The sequence below is a fragment of the Trichosurus vulpecula genome, chromosome 6 (genome assembly GCF_011100635.1).
Source record: "Trichosurus vulpecula isolate mTriVul1 chromosome 6, mTriVul1.pri, whole genome shotgun sequence".
Taxonomy (NCBI): domain Eukaryota; kingdom Metazoa; phylum Chordata; class Mammalia; order Diprotodontia; family Phalangeridae; genus Trichosurus; species Trichosurus vulpecula.
The window spans coordinates 128789878-128813353 of NC_050578.1; the positions used below are offsets into that span (position 1 = coordinate 128789878).

Sequence of the window (23476 nt, forward strand, 5' to 3'; positions counted from 1 at the left end):
TCTTTGGTTCTAGAAAACATTTAGTGACTAGGTTCATTTACTTCTACATTTTACATACTTAACCTGTTCCATAGATCAAACTCTTTTTTTACAGCTATTATCAAATTATTTTTTATTATTATTCCTTTGTAGAATAGTTTAAGGTCTGGTATGCTAGTTTTCTTCCCACGTTTGTTCATTCTTTCCCTTGAGATTGTTCCTCCAGATGAATTTTATTTGTTTTTTTTTTTCCCTATCTCTCTGAAATGATCCTTCGGTAGTTTGATTGATATGTAGTGGAATAGTAAGTTAGGTAATACCGTCATTTTTGTTATATTGACTCAGCCTACTCATGAGCAATTAATGTTTCTTCAATTATTTAAATCTCACATTATTTCTGTAAAGAGTGTTATGTGGTTTTTGTCGTTGAGTTGTTTCAGTTATGTTCAACTCTCTGTGACCCCATTTGGGGTTTTCTTGGTAAAGATACTGGAGTGGTTTGCCATTTCCTTCTCCAGCTCATTTTACAGATGAGGAAACTGAGGCAAACAGGGTTAAGCGACTTGCCCAGAGCTGCTCAACTAAGAAGTGTCTGAGGCAAGATTTGAACCCAGTACCTGCCCTGGCACTCTATCTACTGTGCCACCTAGCTGTGTGTGGCTGTTGAAAAGGGAAGAGGGCAGAGTTACTCAGTGGCATTTGAAGGCATTAGTTTTCCATGTTCAAGGTTTGCCAAAAAGTATAGTTTAACGGGATATAAGAGGTTGTTCATGATAATATTGATAATATTACTGCATCTACATGTGCTGATAGTTCATAATGATGAACTTAAACATAGTATACCAAACAAAATTAAAACTTGAGTCATCCAGAAATTTCTTAGTTATATATGGTATATTCTGCTTAAGAAGCTAAGGGAATCTCTACTGCATCTTATAAAGATTTCCAGAAATGTCTTAGTTATATATGGCATACTCTGCTTAAGAAGCTAAGGGAATCTCTACTGCGTCTTATAAAGATTTCCATAAAAATGGGAAGAATTAACTTATGGCTACCTAGGTTACCTCTTCTGTAGCTGATCCTACTCCACTGATTCACAACTCATTTCCCAATAATTCTAGATAGGTAAGGTCTTAATGAATACCATTTTATTAGTAAATTTTTGATCACATATTATTCTAAACATTCTTCAGTAGCTAAAAGTAATGAAATAATTTCAGTTTATAGTTGTTAATAAAATTTGAATATTAATTCTTAGGTTATGTGTAGCAGTCCAAGAAGCTGACCAACTAAGAACAGAAAAAACTAATCTGGAAAAACAGACAAAAGAGCTTCAAGTAAAATTTGCTGAGTTAGAAAATGAGAAGTATGAAGCAATTGTAAGAGCCAGGAATAGCATGCAACTCTTAGAAGAAGCTAACCTTCAGAAAAATCAGGTAAGAAAATACACACATATCTGAAAATAATGAAATAGTTAACTTTTAATGATGGGACAAAAACTTAAGTTCATTAACAAACACAAAATCAGTATATAAAAATGAAAGCATGTATTTCTGTCAGGTAATCTTTTTTTGTTTATTTTGATATAGAAAAACTCATTAAATCAAACACTCAGTTACCTGGGATTTTCCTTTTCTTTTAAGATTTCCCCTTTTAGGACAAACATTCAAATAACAAGAAAAACCTATCATGAATTTAGTTTGAAAAAAGTTTTCAGGCTGTGTTCCTAGGGTCATTATACATTTGGTCCTGTCTCTTGTACCTCCTGTCTCTTTAGTATTCTTCAGTATGAATTGGTAGAATTATTACTCTGAAGCATACTACAAAATCTTATTAATTAAAGATTTTTTAAAAAATATTTTTGTTCTAGCATGTTTTAGACCTCTTTGGGGGCACATTTCAAGGAATGTACCAAAAATGTTTTTTTCTGTTTAAACCTCAGTGACCCAGAAAGTTCACTAACCAGAATAATCCATTCTCTAAGCATTCAGCAATTTAGTTCAACAAGCACTTTTTAATTGCTTACTATATGGCAGGCACTGTACTAAGCAGAAGAGATAGAGACAAAAATGAAACCATTCTGGCATTCCTGAAGCTTACTTTCTACAGCATGTACACAGATAAATCAATACAGAATATATACAAAGTTCATGCAAAGTAATTTCCTAGAGGAGAGAGCACCACCAGCTGTGGCATTTAGATAGGTTTTTATAGGAGGTGCAACTTGAACTGAGTATTTCAGGTAATTGAGATTTTTCCATAATTTATCAAGATGAATAATCAGTGTTCATAGTGATGGTTTCCTTAATTTGTAAGTTCAAGTGTAGAATAATCATAGAATTTAGACTTTAGAAGTCATTTAATCTCATCCCCTATCAGGAAACTTAGGTCCACAGAGGTTAAGCAACTTGCCAAGGTCACACAAGCAATAAGCAGCAAAATAGAGATTCAAATTAAGATTCTGTGATGCTATGGTCAGTATTCTTCTTTTCACAATACCATTCTGTCTCAACAAGAAGAATCTTTTTTTTTTCAAGTTTAATGCCCTGTTTTCGTAAGCTGTTACCTCTATTGAGAAATATAAACCATCAGCTAAATAATTCTTTTGGAAAAATAGGTCAAAACAGACAAAAGTTATAGTTTTCTAATAGTCTTTTGCTTAACATTTGAAGATCCCTGCACATGTGGAACTAGCCTGCATTACTAAGCAAGGGATATATAGTTTGATCCCTTCTTCTATATTCTATCCTTCCCTCTTGAGTCGGAGAAGAAAGCCTTTTTATAAAAAGTGCAAAAAAATAAAAATAACAAGCAATAAAGAAAAATATTAGAGCAATTTGAAATTGATGAAAAACATGAAACTATGAATAAAGATTTAAGGGTGACCATTCACTGAAGTAGGAACAATAGATGAGGTGGAGTGAGCAAGATAATAAAGATGGCTGAACACTATGGTAGACATGGATAAATACTATTTCATAGCCCATCATTAAAATAGTCCTTAATTTAAATAATAGAATTACTAGCTTTTAAATCTCTAACTCCCAGTTACTTAGTTCTTAGATAATTATATTGTCTCTAGGGACAGGAAGGAATCTAATACTGCATTGGGGGCACTTCATCCATTATTTTCCCCCAGCTAATACCATTACTTCTTCACTTATCACAGTAGTGATATTATTCACTGGCACACAGTAGGCACTTAATAAATCCTAGTTGATTGACTGACTGAATCTTCTGACCAGACTTTAACAGGTAATATACAGTAAAAGAAATAGAATGAAATTAGTAAGAATTGTAATGAAACATTATATCTAAGGCATAGTCATGAAGAGAAGTCAGACTGCTCACCTTACATTTAAATTCATTTTCCCACATATGCAGTCTAAAAGAATCTCTCTTGAGGTGTGATGTTATCTTTTTTTGATTATAATCGTTTCCCCCTTGTCCATTATCACCATCAACAGATTTGCTTACTCATCATTTAAGTTATACATTGGGAATAAGAGATAATATTGAAGGATATGATCAGTTTCTTTGGCTTGTCCATTAATTTATTGATTCAACAACTATTTGACAAGTGCTTGGTTGTTGTCCTTCATGCTAGAAGAGGACCAAAATGATATCACTCTGTTGAGGTCAACATATAGTGTGTCTGACTGCAGCTGATCAGACCAATACCAGCTTGGGATGCTCTGCCTCAGGTTGGGCACAAATAGTCCATAAGAACATTTGGAGTGGAGTTGTTTCTAAATTTGAGCATCTTGTGTTTCTTTTGAACTACTGGAATTCTACTTTGCTTATAGAGCACAGCACCTTCTTTGATGCAGGCATGCCATGCTGGGCTGTCCTATGTCACTGTCTCTTGTGTTTCCCATGTCTCACAATCAATTTCAGAGTTTTTCAGAGAGACCTTAAGAGTGTCCTTGTATCCCTTCTTCTGACTTCCATTTGAGTACTTGCCTTGTGTGAGTTCTCCATAAAATAGTCTTTTAGGCAAACACACATTGGGCATTCGAACAGCATGGCCAACCCAATGGAATTGCTGTCTCTGCAGTGGAATTTGAATGGTTGACCATTTAGCTGAGAAAAGACTTCAGTGTTTGGTACCTTACCTTACCAGGTAATCTTCAGAATCTTCCTAAGACAATTCAAATGGAAGCAATTTAATTTTTCTGGCATGGTGCTAGTATACTGTCCAGATTTCATAGCATACAATAATGAGGTTAATACAACATCTCTGTAGACCTTCAGTTTGTTAGGCAGCCTAATACCTCTTCTCTCCCACACTTTACTTTGGAGCCTCCCAAACACTGAGCTAGTTCTGGCAATGTGTGTGTCAACCCTCATCACTAATGTGTACATCCCTGGAGAATATATTGCCAAGGTAAATGAACTTATCCACAGCATTCAGAATCTCTGATGGTTTCATTTATGGATGGTATGATACTGGCTGGTGCAGAACCTGTTTTTTTGGTATTAATTGTCAGGCCAAAATTAGCACAAGCAGCAGAGAATCGCTCCATACTCTTGCATCTCAGTCTCAGAGGCTGCATTGAGTACACAGTCATTTGTGAACAAAAAGTTGCCTACCAACTCTCCCCCCACTTTAGTCTTGGCTTGTGGCCTTTTCAAGTGAAATAATTACCTGTCAGTATGGTAGCTGACTTGGATGTCATTTTTGTCCTCGTTGAAGGAATCCAACAATATTGCTGAACACGTGATGCTAAAAAGCACAGGAGCAAGCACACAGCCCTGCTTCATTCTACTGATGACTGGGAAAGTAAGAGAGCATTGTTCATTATTCAGAACCTGTGTAAACATGCTATTGTGGAACTGCCTGCAGTACTGATGAACTTTTCCAGGCCACCAGATTTTGCCATAATTTTCCACAAGCTCTCATGACTGACAGTATCAAAGGCCTTGGCCAGATCGACCAAGTTGAGTGCTTATTGTATTCATGGAACTGAAAATAATATTCAGATCTTGGGACTTGAACCTAGAACAGTGAGGTTGTTTTGCGTGCTTTAGTTTTAGTTTAGTTTTTGGTTCAGTCTTATGATTTTTATCAGTGAAGGCAATTTCCTCCACTGAATTCATATCAGCAAGTGCACCTGCAGTCTTAAAGAGCTGCCCAAGACATGGAGAGGTTAACTAACATCATAGAATTGGAGTTGGAAAGAACAGTAGGAACCTAGTACAACCCTCCTAATTTTATAGATGACAAAACTGAATGGGTTAATGACCTAGTCAGATTCACACAGATAGATGTTAGAGGTACAGTGGAAAAAGTGCTGAATTTGGAGTCAAAGGATCTGGATTTAAATGCCACTTATACCTCTGTGTCCCTGGATGAATCATTTAACCTGTATGAGGCTCAGTTTCTTCAACCATAAAATTAGGAGGGTTAGACTGGATGACCTTGAAGGTCCTTTCTGTCTCTAAATATGTGATTTGATTCTGTGGATAAGCAATATTTGAATGTAAGTCACAATGAAAAAGAAAGGGGCAGTGAATTACCTAGAGTCATTTAGCTAATAACAGCAGAGCTAACATTCTAATCCAGGTCTTCTTAATTCAAATCCACTTCTCTATTCATCACACTATGTCTATTAGATGTAAGACTGCCGTACCAAATTATGAGAATAAGTTATGTTCCAAAAGCTAATTTATAAGTTGGTTGTTTGCAACTTAGAATGATTTCTCGAAATAACATGACACGTGGTTTAAGTTCTTAGTCTAACCCTCAGTGGAAGCCATTACAACCCATGAGAGAGTCATGCTCTCCGTTTTCTATTAAAAATGTAAAACCACGCTTTTTCCATAAGTAGAGTGGCAGTATAGCATAGAAAGTCAGAAAGGTCTTCATTCAAGTCCTACCTCTAACTTGTATTTGCTCTGTGATCACTGATGAATAATTTAACCAACCCCTCCTTGCTGCAGGAAACTCCAAGACTTTGAGTTACAGACCTGCATCAGTGGAAGAAATTTACACACCAAAAATTCATTCTATCCTGTGCTCATAAAATCACAGATTGGACACCCCCTCTCCACATTTTTAAAACCCTGATACAAGTAATTAAATTAAATATAAAAATAACAAGTTCATAAGGAATAAGGGTAGCCCCAGCCTTTCACTCTTCCAAGATACCTGTTTTACTCCTGCACAGCCACACTTAAATCCCGAATACTTTTATGGTTTCATTCGGTGGTTTTAAAAAATATATGAGCAAGCACTTTAAAAACCTTAATTTACTATGTAGTTGAATTTTTATTATTAGAATGGAATCATGTGCCCTCAGTTGAGAAGCTTTATGACACTTATACCTTTCTAGTCTTATACCTATCTCAGAACTATTGAGTGAAAAATTTAGATAAACAAGTTATATTTTTTTCATTTCCTTTATTTTTATGCCTTTTTTTGCAACATAGCTAATATGGAAATGTTAGTTTTTTGTAAATAACAGTATTGTCTGACATCACATGTATAATAGATATTGTATGGCTGGCTTTCTCAGTGGGTTAGGGAGGGGAGAAAAAGAGGGAGAGAATTTGAGACTGACAATAAAAATTGAAAAAAAAACCCCAAAATCCTACCTCCTAAAAAAATAGAAATAAACATCAGAAAAATGTTTCAACCAATTCCTTGCTTCTCTTCTCTTCTTATATGTATTATCCTGAAGAACTATAAACAGTAGGAAATAAATTAGAAAGGCCTTTTTGAAAATGAGAATTGCCATAGGAAGACCTTGTTTTATATGATTGATGTCAGAGTATTTCTTTATCAAATACTTAATAGATCTAAGCAAATGACTATTAGCTAGACTCTTAAAATGAAAATTGGTTAATTGAATGAACCAGTCTTAAAAACATATATGTTGGTATTGATCAAATTAAACCTAGAAGAGAATTGAATACAAGTAGATAACTATGTTTAATTTACTAGTTTGCAAAGCTATTAAAATCAGTATGCTAAAGAATACACAACAGAATTTTATTTGTTATGTAAGTTCTCTACAACATAGCTTTAACTATGTTTGATCCAGGTGTTGCTAACATGCCTTGTTTGTTTCTAGTGCCTAGTCCACTGAAAAGAGAATACCAGGAATAATTCTTTTTTTGTTTATGTTTCTAAGCATCATATGTTTTTCTTTCATTTTATTGATAAAAAGATCAATGTAGTTATTTCATATAAAGATAATAGAAATATTTTAAATATATTTAGTATATGCTTATTATTTTACTTGTGTTTGAAATTATTCATGGCAAAAGAAGGCATGGTAATTATTTAAGCTGCTTATGTACAAAACAATAAAGGGAGTACTAGCCTCTATTTGACAGTAAATAAAAAAAATTATATTCTTAGAAATTCACCTTTTAAAAATTGTGTGTCCTTTTAAAAAAACTGACATCAAAGCTGTTAGAAATAACTAAACTAAATTCTCTGATTATTGAGAAGAGATAAGATAGGTACCCCACTTAAATACAGAATATAGTATGAAAAGTACTTATTAGAGGGAGCAACAGCTGCTATGAAAATTCAGAGCATGAGAGAGGTCATATTTGGCTGCATTTTGTAAAAGTCTTCATAGAAAAGGTTGGCTTTGAAAAATGAACAAGACATATGGGTTGCTTGAAATGTACAATTGTGAGAAAACTCCTTGCATCAATCTTTGGATCTGACTAGGTTTCTGGTCAGGATAATCTAGGTTCTTGGTTAAGGGTCTCTAAGCAGCAGGTAGGGGTGGTCTAGCTTCCCAGGCACACAGGGCTAGGTTGAAGCAATACAATAAGGTTGTTTTGGTTTTTTTCCAATTCCCACAATTGATTAAAGTTTTCTCACAAGACAGAATTTGGACAAGAGCCATGATTGAATAGAAGGAGAACTGAGCTCGATGCAGAATCAAGTCACAAGATGGAGTCAGGGTTCTTCACTCAGTTATCACAATGAACCACTTGCTGTCCTATTCTCCTCAATTTCCTCAGAGAGAAAACAGGGAAATTGAGAGTCAAATAGGACTCTAAGGTTTTTAGAACAGTCAATAAGTGCCTACAATCCTACCTACCTTTGATAGAATGTATATACTTGGATAGAAGAAGTAGAATGGATTGCCTTGAAAATAGTAGGTTTCCTCTCCTTAGAAGTCTTTAAGCAGAAGCTGGATAAGAGAGTTCATTTGAATGTCCATTGAGTCACAAGAGATGTTGATTTCTGTTCTGGATTTATTGTGGGCAGCTAGAAATAGAAAACTAAAAACTCAGTTTTTAATCTTCACCAGTAAATAATTACTTAATAGATTTCTACCCATATGCTATTTTATCACTAATCATACTCTTTATAATAATGCTAGCTATTGTTTTCTGAAGGCACTGCTTGAAGAGAAACAAAAAGAAGAAGATATTGAGAAAATGAAAGAAACAATTTCTCAACTTGTACAAGAGAGTGCTGTACGAACCAGAAAAGAAGTAAGAGATTTGTAATTTTGTTAACATTTAAAATAAAATTAGAAAAATACGCACATAATAACTAAATATTGCATACTGTCTTAATAAGTTTTTGCCAGAACACTTACATGAAGAACAAGCAGATAATTGCATTTTCAGTAAAGTTTTGTGAAATAGTTTGCAGGAAGTTTGCTTGAGCTAGTGAGTGTGTATGTGTGTATGTGTGTGTGTGTGTGTGTGTGTATGTGTGTGCATGTGCACACACATGCAACAGAGACAGAAACAAAAGAGATAGATAAAGTGGAGAGAGAGGGGAAATAGACATACAAAGAGAAAGAAAAGAAAGAGGATATGAGATTTATGGACCAAAAAAAAGAGAGGACCATGAAAGAGACTAAAAAAGAGACTTTAAAAGAAATTTGTAACCAGAAAACCGAGATTTGATTATTGTTGTAATATAGTAAAGTAAAAACAATGTTGCATTTGGATTCATTGGACTTGAGTTCAAATCCAAGCTCTTCCAACTTTGTAATAGAACTTAAAATTCAAAATAGACTTACAAGCCTAAACCACAACTGAAAGAAATCCTCCCTCTAACATTCCTGACAAGTAGCCATCCAACGTCTGCTTAAAGACTTCCAAGGAGAGGAAACCCACTGTTTTCAAGGCAATCCATTCTGCTTTTGGACAGCTCTTAATGGTTAGAAAAGTTTGCTGGACATCGAGTTTAAATTTGCCTCTTTACTATTTCTACCCATTGCTCCTAGTTCCGCCTTCTGAAGCCAAGCAGAACAAATCTAGTCTTTCATAGGATGGCCCTTTAGGGGAGAGGGAAGGACAAGGAAATAAACATGTATTAAGCACCTACTATTTGCCAGGCTGTGCTAAGCACTTTACAAATATCATCTGGTTTGATCCTCACAACAACCTTAGGAGTTGCACTATTTTGCAAATGAGGAAACTGAGGCAGACAGAGGTTAAAGGACTTGTCTGGAGTCACACAGAGCTAGTAAGTGTCTGATCATATTTGAACTCAGATCTTCCTGATTCCAGGCTCAGCCACTCTATCCATGGTACCACCAAGCTGCCTTAATCCATGAAGACACCTGTCTTGTCTTCACTGAGTCTTCTCTTCTCTAAGCTAAACATGCCCAGTTCCTTCACTAGATCTTCATATGACATCAACTCAAACAAGACCCTTTACTCTCCTATTTGCTCTTCTCTGGGTACCAGCCCACTTACCAATGGACTTCTTAAATTGTGGTGCTCTGAACACTAGATACTCTCTCTCTGAGTTTTCATAACTCTGCTCTCTTGATTCTTCTTCACCTCACTAACAGTTTCTTTTCAGTGTCCTTTGCTAGATCTTCACTCATGCCATGTCCACTAACTCTGGGTGTCTTCAAGACTCTGTTCTGGCCTCTCTTCACTGTTCTCTCCATACTAACTTGTTTGTTGACCTCATTGGATCCTGTGGATTGAATTATCATCTCTATGCAAATGATTCCCACTATCACATCACACTGCCAATTCATGTTGAGTCAATATATTAAAATCCCTAGAATCTTTTCACATAAACTACTAACTATGTCTCCATCATCTTGTACTTGAAAGATTGATTTTTCTGAAACCGATTATAAGACTTTACATTTACTCCAACTGAATTTCTTCTTACTAGATTCTGCCCAGAACCCTAGTCTGTCATTCCATGTAAAAATATCTCTCCCAGCTTTGTGTCACCTGAAGATTTCATGAGCATGTGATCTGTGTCTTTATCCGCTTGCTGTAACACAGGACCAAGTACAAATCCAGGTCAGTGTTGAGCCATTAATGGCTGCTCTCTGACTTTGACCATACAATCAACTGCCAATCCATGTAATTGTATTATCACGTAATGCACATTTCTCCATTTTTTCCCCAAGAAGAATGTGAGATTATTTATCAAGTGCTTTGCTAAAAATCTAAGCAAACAATATCTATATATGCTCCTGATTTACTAGTTTAGTAACTATGTCAAAAAAGTAAAAAAGATTACTCTTTATAATCACTTCTTCCTTTTCTAGATTCTCATTAACAATCTCCTAAATCATCTATCCTACAATTTTTCCAGGTACTAGAGTCAACCTCACTGGTTTGTAGTTTGTGAATTATGTTCTTTATTTGTTCTTGTCTTTTAAAAAAGAGAACAGCATCCATTCTTATATAGATTTGTATTCCCTTTCCTGTTTTCTGTGATCTTTCATAGATCACTTACAATGGCTTAGCAATCCAATCTGCCATTCTTTCAGTATCCAAGGATTTAGACAACATGAATTCATCATCATCTCGACTCTCTCATACTACCTCCTCATTTTGTGTACCAGCTCCCTGTGAGCCATTTTTATTTTCACATTGCATTGCCATGGTTATTCTCTTTTCAAGAGTAATCAAAAATGAAACAGGAATTGGGCCTGTGCTCTATTTTCTGTATTTTAAAGTCTGGATTGATTGGTAAGTTAAACTTCTAGAAAACTCTGTCTTTACTAGGGGTTGCCACTTCTCCTTTTATTTCTATATCCTTTCCAATTCAGCCACCAACCTCATGGTTTACCTGAAACTGTTCACTCCAAGGGTACTTGGAATGTATTCATTGTCAGATCACGTGGCCTTTTCTCAACACTTATCTTTTTTAACCTCTGGACTTGACTCACCTTTTCATCCTGGATATCATCAATCTGAGTTTTCATAACTGCTCTCTCTTGGTTCTCCATCTTGCTAACCACTCTTTCTCAGTGTTTTTTGCTATATCTTCATCCGTACCATGTCCACTAATGTTACTGTCCCTAAAGCTCTATACTGGGCTCTCTTTACTTTACTTTTCTTTCTATGCTAACTTGCTTGGGGATCTCCTTGGTTCCAGTGGGTTCAATTATCATTATCTATGCAAATGGTTCCCACATCTGAAAACCCACCTTTAGTCTTTCTCTGGAGCTTCAATCTCCCATCTGTAACTGCCTAATGGACATTTTGAAATGGATGTCCTATAAGCACCTCATACTCATCATTTCCAAAACAAAACTCATTATCTTTCCCATCAAATCCTTCTCTTTTCTGAATCACACAGATTTGCACCCATGGTGTTATCTTCAATTCTTCCTCTCACCCTACAAATCCAGTCAGTTGCCAAATCTGATCACTTCTACCTCCATACATCCTACTTTATACTTACTTGCTACCCAGAGAACCACATCCCTAGTTAAGATAACCTTCTGACTGATTTACCTACAAATCTCTTCCCACTCCTCAGTCTCTCTTCCACATAGCAAAAAGTGATTTTTCCAAAAGTATAGGTCTGAAGGTATAATTCTCTTTACTAAGTTAACTTCAACAGCTCCTCCTTACTTCTTTGATCAACTGTAGGCCCCTCTCTTTGGCATTTAAATATTTCACAACCTGACCTTTTTATCTTTCCAATCTTCTAACTCTTTATTGCCTTCCATGCACACTGTGGTTGAGCCAATCTGCCCTACTTGGTGTTCCTCATGGTATACTCCATCTTCTGTCTCCATTCTTTTACACTGGCTGTTTCCCAGGCCTAAAATGTTTTTCCTACTCACCTTCTAACTCTCAAAATCCCTGTCTTCCTTCGACAATTAGCTCAAATGTTACCTTCTGCAGAAGGCCTTTCCTGGTTCCCCTAGTTGCTGATGCCTTCATAGATACAGAGGTTGACAGCTTGGAAGGGAACTTAGTTAGATACACTATCTAGCCTAATCCCCTCCCTTTACAGATAAGAAGATGTAGCCAGGAGGTTTTAAATGAATTGCCTAGGGTCACAGTTAATATGTGTTTGAGGCTGAATTTGAACCCAGGTCTTTTTTACTATTAGTCTAACACTATCCATATGCCATGCTTCCCATCTACCTCTCTAATATTACCTTCTGTCTACTCTGTATATTTCTATCATGTACCTATTCATACATGTGGTGTCTTTCCCATTAAACTCTTTAAAGGCAGGAACTGGTTTTTGTTTTTATTTTATTTAAAGGCAGAAACTGTTTTTTTTTTGCTTTTTATTTTATCACCGACACTTAGATGAGTGCCTGACCTAGTAACTAATTGGTTAATATGTGTTCATTAATTGATTAATTGGTGTATTCCCTGCAGATCTATAGCACTTTTTTCAGACTCCATTTTTTTTCCTTATTGAAATAGTTTCACTTTGACTTTGAAATTTCATTCTCGAGACTTTTTCATCTCTCCTGTGACAACTTCTATAGAATTTTAGTCCATGGGAACCTGCTTACCTGAAGTCTGCTTTCCCAAGGTCTAGTATACATGTCAAAGTCTGACTTTCTTGTCCTCTATTACAAACTTCCTCCCACATTTCCCACTATTTCCATCAAAAGAACCAGTTACTTTGTGTTAGTGAGGATTGATTCCAGTCTGAGATTTCCCTTAGTTGATTCTTCATACTTTTAAAGGATGAATTTTACATTAAGGCAAATAAATTAGTAGCTCATCTGCTTTTAGTAGAGAGAGAAAGCTCTAGCATATATCCGGATAACTTCCTATCTCCTTACTACTGAATTCTAGCTCTGTGCCAGATTTATGATTTGTTTCCTGTATCCCTCATTTAGTTTCTCTTTCTGGACAAGTGGTCTATTTGATGACAAAATTACATGGTTTTTTTTTCTTCTCTTGTGATCTTTACTCAAGTGCTCTCCATTATACTTCTTGCACTTATTAGTGAAGGTCCCTTACCATATTTTTAAAAAATTATCATTAGAAAGAGATTAAAACTTAAAACCATTTGAAATTTTATATACAGATAAACTTTTAAATAAAGTATTATAAATATATCACATCAGAATTGACATAGAGGAACCTTTTATATCTTATTCAGAAAGATTTAAAAATGAAACAAAGAAAATTCTAGTAATTGGAATTCAGTGATTAGTTCACTCATTCTGGAAAGTCACAATCATCAAATAGCTGTTTAATTCTAGTTTTGAGAATTTGTATTTATCTATCCATAAATAACACGTTTATTAATAGCAACCTGTGTATGTATAGGAAATATTTACTTCAAGCTGATTTATGACAAATTTTAAAAATCTTTTTTTTCTTTTTTTGAAATAACAAGGAAAGCTTATTGTTTTTAGTCTCTGAATGACAGGAAAGATGAAGACTGAGGTCACCACATAAGATATCTTTGATTTCGGATGTTGATTTGTCTACAGTAGTTGATTTAATTGTCATTATTTTATATTAACATTTATAACAGCTAAAAGAAAGCACATGCTTTATTTGTTAAAATAATTGCTAGTTGAAATTTTAAAATTAACATTTTTAAATCTATAAATGTAAATATCTCTTTTCATTATATTTGTTGTTTTCCAAATTCTTTATGCTTATAAATCCCTTCTGTTGGGAGAGCTTTAATCCCTCAGTGAGATAATATATACAGTGGTAAATAAAATAACCAAATGATAATTTAACTCCACCACAAAGCTAAATTAAAAAGTATAAAAAGAAATCACTTCTTAAATAAAGAAAATATGTTCTTAAAATGAAATATTTGTCTTTTGTGTGAAGACTATATTTGTGTGTGTATTGGTTGTTGTCCTTTGTTCTCAAGGGTCAATGACGTCAGTATTATTTGATGATGGTCTGTTAAAAACAACATGGAAGCATTTAGCCCCATTGTCCACTATCATATCCTTATTTCTGTCAATGTGGCTTCAGCAGCACAAAGTAGTTGAGATGTGCCATAAGTCTTTGGCCCTTAAATAGCCTTCTGGGCATCATGAAAGTGATTTGGGCTCTTAGTATCTCCTCTCCTCTCCTCTCTTCTCCTTTTCCCTCTCCTCCCCTCCCTTTTCCTTTTGTCTCCTCCACCCTTGCCTAAGGGTGTTCTACCCAAAGGAGGGTAAATGTTGATGGCTAAAAGCTATCTAGTTGACTTGGGGTTTACTGGCTAGATTTCTTTCTCAAAGACCCAATTTACTCTGGATCTCTGGTCTGCCCAAGCACCACTTAATGGTTATTTTTTGGGTTCTCCTAGCTCAGTGAATGTAAATAGTAACTATTTCTCTTTTGGCCCAGCAATCCTGAGGGTCTTCTACTCCCAGTTTGATTTTTTTTTTTATTAAAGGGGCTATCATCCCTTGACTCACTTCTTAAAGAGACCTATTCACTGAATGGGCATTGCCCCACTCAGAGTGAGAACCTGGAAAGTCTTAGTTTAAAAGGGCCAAAGTCTCCTACTGCATTCTGGGCATCTCCAATAGTCCTGATTGATATCTGGGCACTAGAGCCAGATGGCTCTGCAGGAGAAAGTAAAGCTGGTGACTTTGCACAGCCCTCCCTCACTCAAATCAAAGTCAATTGCAAGTCATGTCATCATCTCCCAGATGTCATGGTCCTCTTCAAGAACAAAGGACAAACTACAGCCATATTAGTGTAAAATTGAATTTCATCTGCCTTCTTAATAAGCTAAGAATTTTGCATCTCTCTTAAGCTTTACTTGCACTTTACTTTTGATGGAGTTAAATGCTGCCTTGTTAGAGACAGATGAACTATCTTACTGGAAAACCCTGTGGAATTCTCATTTTTTGTAGCTTCTGAATTTTCCTGTCCTTTTTGTCAAACCAGTCTTGGATGTTTGCAAGTGTTCTGACCCAGATGAGTAAATGTAGTACTGTACACCAAATCTCTGAAAGCTGCCCACTCCTTTTATGCTCTACCATTGCCAACCATATGTTGGCTCAGCTTTCCCTCCAAGTTAACAACAAACTGTTCTGGCATAGAAAAGCATTCTAATCTGTTGACATTAAGTCTTCTGGTAGTCATTTTGCCTTGGGGCCTCTGCTTTTGCTGAATGCAAATATTTAGCTTGGAGAGGATAAGTCTATGATCAGTCCAGCACTCTGTGCCACACACTGCCTTCCTCACTCTTACATCTTGTCTGTCTCTTCTCCTTATAGTGACATAGTCTGTTAAATGCCGATGTTTGCTGCAAGGTCGCATCTGTAACGTTTTATTGCGTTTAGGTAAATGGAAGACAGTGTTAGTAATGAGAAGGTCATGAGATGCAGAATTCTTCAGTAGTAAGTAATCATTGCTGTTGGAGTTTCCAACTCCATTCCTCCTAAGGACTTCCTGCCATGTCTGGTAGTCTGTGTCTATTTTTTCATTAAAGTCACCCAGAATTATAAGCTTGTCCTCTTTTAACACATTGATGATGAAGGTCTCTAGGTCTTCATAAAATCTTTCTTTGACCTCATCAGGGTTCATCATGGTGGGAGCATCTGCATTTATGATGGTAGCATGGATCTTTTCTGCATGTGTCAATTGCATTGTCAGGCATTGAGGAGCCTGTCATTCACTCTTTTGGGTAGTCATACAGGCTTCTTGACTAGATTAGTTTTGATTGCAAAACCTGTGCCGGCTTCACTGTGCTCCCCTTCATTGTGGCTGCTCCAGAAAAATGTGTATCCAGCTTCAACTTCAGTAAGCTGGCTTTCATTGGCCAGCCTTGTTAGAGTCAAGGCTACTATTTGGATGTGATACCTGCTGAGCTCTCTTGCAACAAGAGCTCTTCATCTTTCAGGGCTACTAGATTTTGTGTTGTCCCTAAGCACGTGCACATTCCATGTATCTATGGTGAGTACCATCATCTTAGCAGAAGTTTTTGTACAAAAATTGTCTGCTTTACCCAACCCTGGCCTGCTTACCATGGGAGGTAGAGATCCCACCCTGAGACAATTTTTAGGACACATTTTCTAGGCCCTTCCTCACAACAGGAGGTGACCAGTATGGTCCTTAAGGGGCTTCTCAGACACACAGGAGGCTGCTGAATCCCACTGCTGCTTCCAGTGAGAAGAGGACTATATGGTGTGGGCCACCTGTGTGCGGGGTTGTGACTACAGTTTCCAGCATGCACACCTCTGCTTCATCAATTGACTGTTGCCAGAGGGCTTTTAGATAGGTAAAAGTAGTAAAATGGTATGGGTGATGCCTTTTGAATTTCACTTAAATTGGACTTAAGTGAAACAAAGTTGCTTGAAGTTGTCAGCCTCACTCTCTATTCCAGAATCATCAAAGTGATTTGGCAATGGCTAGACAAGGAAAGATGACTGGTTATGGCTTAGGATGCAGTACATGACCTGGGTGTCTTCAATGTCTAACCAAACTGTTAAGCGCTCCACCGTGCCTGCCTGCTTCAGCCGCCTTCATGGACATTAATGGAACAAATAGTTCTCATCTGCCCATTCCCCCAGAGGAAGTCTTCTCGTGCTTGGGATAGACACCTTTCTTAACTCATCAAAGGGTTTGAGACCCCTCAATTACCCTCATTGTGTTTTAGCTTGTGTGCTGAAACATTTTACAAGGGTGTGGCCTCTGCACATGCTACAGCTTTTTAGAGCCACGGGTGAGAGTTGGGTGGATCAGGTGGACACCAAAGGTGGAAAGCAGCCCTCATACCAGAGGTACTAGAGTTCCCTGAGCACACCCTACACCCCATCTATGTAGATATTAAACAGCAGTAATAATAATATTTGTCATGATGATGGTGGCTCATTTGGTTCCAAAATTAAATAGATTGATCCCCAGCATTCCTTTGTAGGGAAATCACACAGAAAGATAGACAGTGAAATGGATAGATAGATATATAGATATGTCCATATCTCAATACTGTAAGCTGATAAAAATAAAATATATAATAATAAATGCATAGTATTATGATCAGCAGCCTCTTAATTTTGTCACTTGGTGTCATAAGGAGTAATAATTTTAAATTATGAAATAAAAGTATATGGTAGTATTATATCTCTTCTAAAAAAGGCTTTAGTGCTATTTTAAACTGTGCTATTCATTCAACCATTATTTAAGTGAATATTATATGTAATGAATTTTGTTAGATCCCATAGGAGAAACTAAGATAAAGTTGTTTATTTTTTTAAGACAAGGTCTCAATAGGGTTGTCATGTGACCAATAAAATAGAAGATTAGATATATTCTCCTATCCTCAACAATCTCTCAAACTTCTCCAAAATAAGAGCTATAATTATACACAGTTAAACAGTTAAGCAAATGCAGATGTTTCCCCAACCTAAAACACCAAGAACCTGAGAAGGGTAGAAGCCTAATAAACTAACAGCAGAAAGACTAATCCCTAATCCTGATAGTGCTCATTCAGCCATTCCTTCAGCCAAGCTCTGGAAGGCTGGTACAACCTGACCCACAAACAGCCTTGTAACAGAAATCATCTCTTTCTCCATCCTCCACTCACCTCCTCCCTTTGCCATAAAGGTAGAGAGTGATGGAAGACAGGTGAACTCTTACTCTACCTGGAGTAGCTTTGTAGCAACACATTGGGCTGCAGCAGTACTTAATCAGAAAATTAAGGAACCATCTGAACTGTAACTGAGCCTGAAAGAGAGGAGACTGTCAGCCAGCTGAAGCGAGTTTTGTTTCCGCAGAAGTTACTTAGAACAGAGAAAGGGTCTGGAAAAATGTGAATTCCCTAAAGGAGATTGAGAGAGCTTTGAGGTCCAGATATATGGAAAGCTGCAATCAGTGCAGGAAGGGAGGGGAGTCAGAATGTGACTAATTAAGGAATATAAGGAAAAGACACCGAAATTGCCAGATATTTCAGGAGGAAGAAAACTCAGTTAAAAACCTGGAACACAAACAAATAAACCCACAAGGAAGATACTAACAGTAGAAGGGAAGATGGCCTCAAGATTATCTATGTAAGTCCAAACATCTGAATAAATATTGTAAGACAAACAAATATTAATTAATGATGAAACAGAAGATCCTGTGTATTGCCAAGAAAGCATGCACCTACAGCACGATTTTCTGAATGACTCAAGAGAGAAATGAGAATGGTAAAAGTAGAATTTCTACCTTGCAGAGCAGAAATAATTACAAGACAAAAATTGAAACCATGGTGGCAAGTCTGTCCAAAAAAACAAAATAGAAAACACCTAATTGGGAATTTGAATACACACAAGTAAAGGACAGCTTGGAAGAAGAAAAGCAAAATGTTGGTAAAAGGGAGAAAGTAAAAAGAAGTGCTTTTTTATTTTTTTATTTTCATTTTTTAAATTATTTATTTATTTAATATTTTTAGATTTCGGCATTGATTTCCACAAGAGTTTGAATTACAAATTTTCTCCCCATTTCTACCCTCCCCCCCACTCCAAGATGGCATATATTCTGATTGTCCCATTTTCCAGTGAGCCCTCCCTTCTGTCACCCCACTCCTCCCAATCCCCTTTTCCCTTTCTTTCTTGTAGGGCAAGATAGATTTCTATGCTCCATTGCCTGTATATCTTATTTCCTAGTTGCATGTAAAAACTCTTTTTTTTTAACATCTAATTTTAAAACTTTGAGTTCCAAATTCTCTCCCCTCTTCCCTCCCCCCCACCCTCCCTAAGAAGGCAAGCAATTCAACGTAGGCCACATGTGTATCATTATGCAAAACTCTTCCACAATACTAATGTTGTGAAAGACTAACTGTATTTTGCTCCTTCCTATCCTATCCCCCTTTATTCAGTTTTCTCCCTTGACCCTGTCCCTTTTTGAAAGTGTTTGCTTTTGATTACCTCCTCCTGCCCTCCCTTCTATCATCCCCCGTTTTTTATCTCCTTCATCCTTCTTTCCTGTGGAGTAAGATACCCAATTGAGTATGTATGTTATTCCCTCCTCAGGTCAAATCCAATGAGAGCAGGATTCACTCATCCCCCCTCACCTGCCGCCTCTTCCCTTCCTATAGAACTGCTTTTTCTTGCCACTTTTCTGCAAGATAATTTACCCCATTCTATCTCTCCCTTTCTCCATCTCTCAATATATTCCTTTCTCATTCCTTAATTTGATTTTTTTTAGGTGTCATCCCTTCATATTCAATTCACCCTGTGCCCTCTGTCTAAATATATATATATATACATATTTATGTATGTATATTCCCTTCAGCTACCCTAATACTGAGGTCTCATGAATCATACACATCATCTTTCCATGTAGGAATGTAAACAAAACAGTTTAACTTTAATAAGTCCATTATGATTTCTCTTTCTTGTTTACCTTTTCATGCTTCCCTTGATTCTTGTGTTTGAAAGTCAAATTTTCTATTCAGCTCTGGTCTTTTCACTGAGAAAGCTTGAAAGTCCTCTATTTTATTGAAAGTCCATATTTTGCCTTGGAGCATGATACTCAGTTTTGCTGGGTAGGTGATTCTTGGTTTGAATCCTAGCTCCATTGACTTCCAGAATATCGAAGTCCAAGCCCTTCGATCCCTTAATGTGGAAGCTGCTAGATCATATGTTATCCCGATTGTTTTTCCACAGTACTCAAATTGTTTCTTTCTGGCTGCTTGCAGTATTTTTGCCTTGACCTGGGAGCTCTGGTATTTGGCGACAATATTCTAGGAGATTTCTTTTTGGGATCTACTTGAGGAGGCAATCAGTGGATTCTTTCAATTTCTATTTTACCCTCTGGCTCTAGAATATCAGGGCAGTTCTCTTTAATAATTTATTGAAAGATGATATCTAGGATCTTTTTTTGATCATGGCTTTCAGGTAGTCCAGTAATTTTTAAATGATCTCTCCTGGATCTATTTTCCAGGTCAGTGGTTTTTCCAATGAGATATTTCACATTGTCTTCTACTTTTTCATTCCTTTGGTTCTGTTTTATAGTAGCTTCATTTCTCATAAAGTCACTAGGTTCCACTTGATCCAATCTAATTTTTAAGGTAGTTTTTTCTTCAGTGGTCTTTTGGACCTCCTTTTCCATTTAGCTAATTCTGCCTTTCAAGGCATTCTTCTCCTCATTGGCTTTTTGGAGCTCTTTTGCCATTTGAGTTAGTCTAGTTTGTAAGGTGTTATTTTCTTCAGTATTTTTTTGGGTCTTCTTTAGCAAGTCATTGACTAGTTTTTCATGGTTTTCTTGCATCACTCTCATTTCTCTTCCCAATTTTTTCTCTACTTCTCTAACTTTCTTTTGCAAATCCTTTTTGAGCTCTTCCATGGCCTGAGATCAGTTCATGTTTTTCTTCGAGGCTTTTGATGTAGGCTTTTTGACTTTGTTGACTTCTTTTGGCTATACGTTTTGATCTTCTTTGTCACCAAAGAAAGATTCCAAACTCTGAGTCTGAATCTGAGTCCGTTTTTGCTGCCTGTCCATGTTCCCAGCCAACTACTTGACCCTTGAGTTTTTTTGTTGGGGTATGACTGCCTGTAGAGTAGAGAGCACTTTGTCCCAAGCTTGAGGGGCTGTACTGTTGTTTTCAGAGCTATTCCTACACAGCAAGCTCTGCCACATCTGTGCTCCTCCTCCCCCAAGAACTGACAAACCAGACTGTGACTCAGATCTAAGCAGGCACTGTGCGACTGCCCTGATCCGCCACTTAATTCCTCCCACCAGGTGGGCCTGGGGCCAGAAGCAACTTCACCTGTAGCCCTGTAAGCAGCCTCAGAGCTGTACCACCTCTGCTGCCCCCAGCTGACAGGGGTGATAGTGGCTGACAGGGAACTCCTTTCACTTTATCCCCGCAGTTTTTCCCACTAACCTTCTCTGTCGTCTTTGGTGTTTGTGGGTTGAGAAGTCTGGTAACTGCCACAGCTCACTGATTCAGGGTGCTAGGGCCTGTTCCACCTGGCTCCCAGTCTGGTTGGTCTGGGCATGGCCCATGCTTGGCTCTGCTCTGCTCCCAGCACAGTGTGATAGACATTACCCAATGACCATCCAGGCTGTCCCAGGCTGGAACCCTGCTTCCCTCTGCTATTTCGTGGGTTTTGCAGTTCTAGAATTTGTTCAGAGCCATTTTTTATAGGTGTTTGGAGGGTCCTGGGGGAGAGCTTTAGGCAAGTCCCTTCTTTCCAGCTGCCATCTTGGCTCCACCCCCGGAAGTGCTTTTTTAGAAAAGAAGGAAAAATCCTCAATTTAAGGAGAAAAATATATTAGAGACAAATGATGGATAAGGTTAGCCTAAGCCTTGTGACTTTACATTTAAATCCATTAAAACAAAAGAGAGTGGCATTGGTTAAGAAAACAACACCTTGCAATCTGTTGCTTACAGGAAACATACCTAAAAAACAAAAGCATAGTCAGACAATAAATGAGGGTCTAGAACAAAATTTACTTTGTATCAGAAGTATACCAAAAGGCATGAGTTGCAATCATGCTATTAGACAGAGGAAAAACAAAAGTTCACAATATAAAAAGAGATAAGGAAACTTAATTTTTTAAAAAGAAATCCTAGACACCATAGGCATAATACCTCAGTGGCCAGAGACTTTAATATCTCTCAGTTCTGAACAAATCTAACAGAAAGATAAAAGGGAAAATATAAAATTGGAAATTGCTGGAAAGCTAGCCCTAAATGGTTTTTGACATCTTCTATAGGACTGATGATGAATATACATATTTTTCAGTACCACATGGAATTTTTGTAAAAATTTATTATAAGGGTGAAGAGCTATTAGATGTTTAAAAAAAAAATGGCCAAAAGAGTAAACAAATTCTTCAAGAAAAAGCTAATCAGTTCAGGGAATACAAAATGCACATGCCCAAATGGAGACAGTATTGAAATCCTTAATGCGTGAGTCAAAGAATAAATCATAGAAATGATTTAAAAGTATGTGAAAGAAAACCCTAAATACTTAAATAATACCACAGTTTCATGGACGCAGCTAAAACAGTCCTTGAGGGAAAAAAGTCAAACTCTCTGCAGTAGACTAACAAAATATAAAATGAGAGGATTAATGAACTTAACGTATATTTTAAAAATTTGAAAAATCAACAAGTAAATCTAAAATAAAGCAAAAGAGTACATATTAAAAATTAAAGGAGAAATAAGTGAACTAGAAACCGAAAAAATTTCCAGAGATGACAAATAAAATGAAAAGTTTGTCCTTTGAAAAGACTAACAAAATTAATAGTCTTTTAGCCAACCATTATTTTAAAAAGTCAAAAAATCAAATCAATAAATAGCAAGATGTACAAGATGTAATCACAACATAACCAGAAGAAATTTTTTAAAGAATTATCAGAAACTATGAATATACAATTATATGTTAACAAAACTGAACACAAAAGAATAGAGGAATACCTTCAAAAATATAACAGGAGACCAAGTAAAGGTCATTAATAATTCTCAAAAATGAAGTATAACTGGAACAGCTAGGTAGTTCAGTGAGTAGAGCACTGGCCCTGGAGTCAGGAGGACCTGAGTTCAAATCCGGCCTCAGACACTTGACACACTTACTAGTTGTGTGACCTTGGGCAAGTCACTTAACCCCAATTGCCCTGCCCAAAAACAAACCAAAAATAAAAAAATGAAGTATAACTAACTATAAAGGAACAACAAAAACATCTCCTATTTTTACTATATCTGATGGCTTTCTGAATGGGTAAGAAGAGGAATATGGGGAGAAACTCAGATGATGTCAAAATATAACAACAAAATTTTATTTTTAAAATGACGTGGGCATTTCCTACAGTTGATGTACAACTAATGTATTATGTAAGATAGCAACCCTGGAATATTCCTAGTTGTTTTACAGCACATTAGCTAATTCCTAATGTTTCATCAGTGTCAGAAATTCCTTGTAAGTAGTTTAATATTGTGGATGTTTATTAAAAAATTTACAGAATGTTACCAAAACCGGATTATATGTGGAATGTCTCTGATGAGACATGAGTAATTATTCAGAAGTGCTATAATTAAGGAAAACACTATAATTCTAATGAACTTGGGTAAGGGTTTTACTTGTAAATGAACTAGTTTAAATGATGTGTGCATAACATTCCCCTCTGTGAGACCTTTATTAAATATTATTAATTAAATGTTAGTAGCTTTTATTTTTTGATGTCAATAAGAAAAAGGTGTTTTGTGTCTCTCCATGGGCTTATCAGATTTCAGACTGTGTATTACATCTTCTATGTATTTTTGAAGAACTCAGTGCACATGCCATAATTATTTTTCTATTTTACAGCTACAAAGTTATGGTTATATAGACTCATTCTATACTGGTTGATTTCTATTATCCACTTCTTATCC

General features: G+C 36.5%; 1 protein-coding gene across 1 annotated transcript in view; it reads left to right on the forward strand.

Annotated features, from left to right (window-relative positions):
• The window catches only part of SCLT1 (sodium channel and clathrin linker 1), a 258104-nt gene that overhangs the window by 120420 nt on the left and 114208 nt on the right, over positions 1-23476 (forward strand). The window contains exons 12-13 of the mRNA XM_036765501.1: positions 1238-1415; positions 8347-8445. Coding sequence (XP_036621396.1) covers positions 1238-1415; positions 8347-8445 — 277 coding nt within the window. The remainder of the gene's footprint in view (positions 1-1237; positions 1416-8346; positions 8446-23476) is intronic.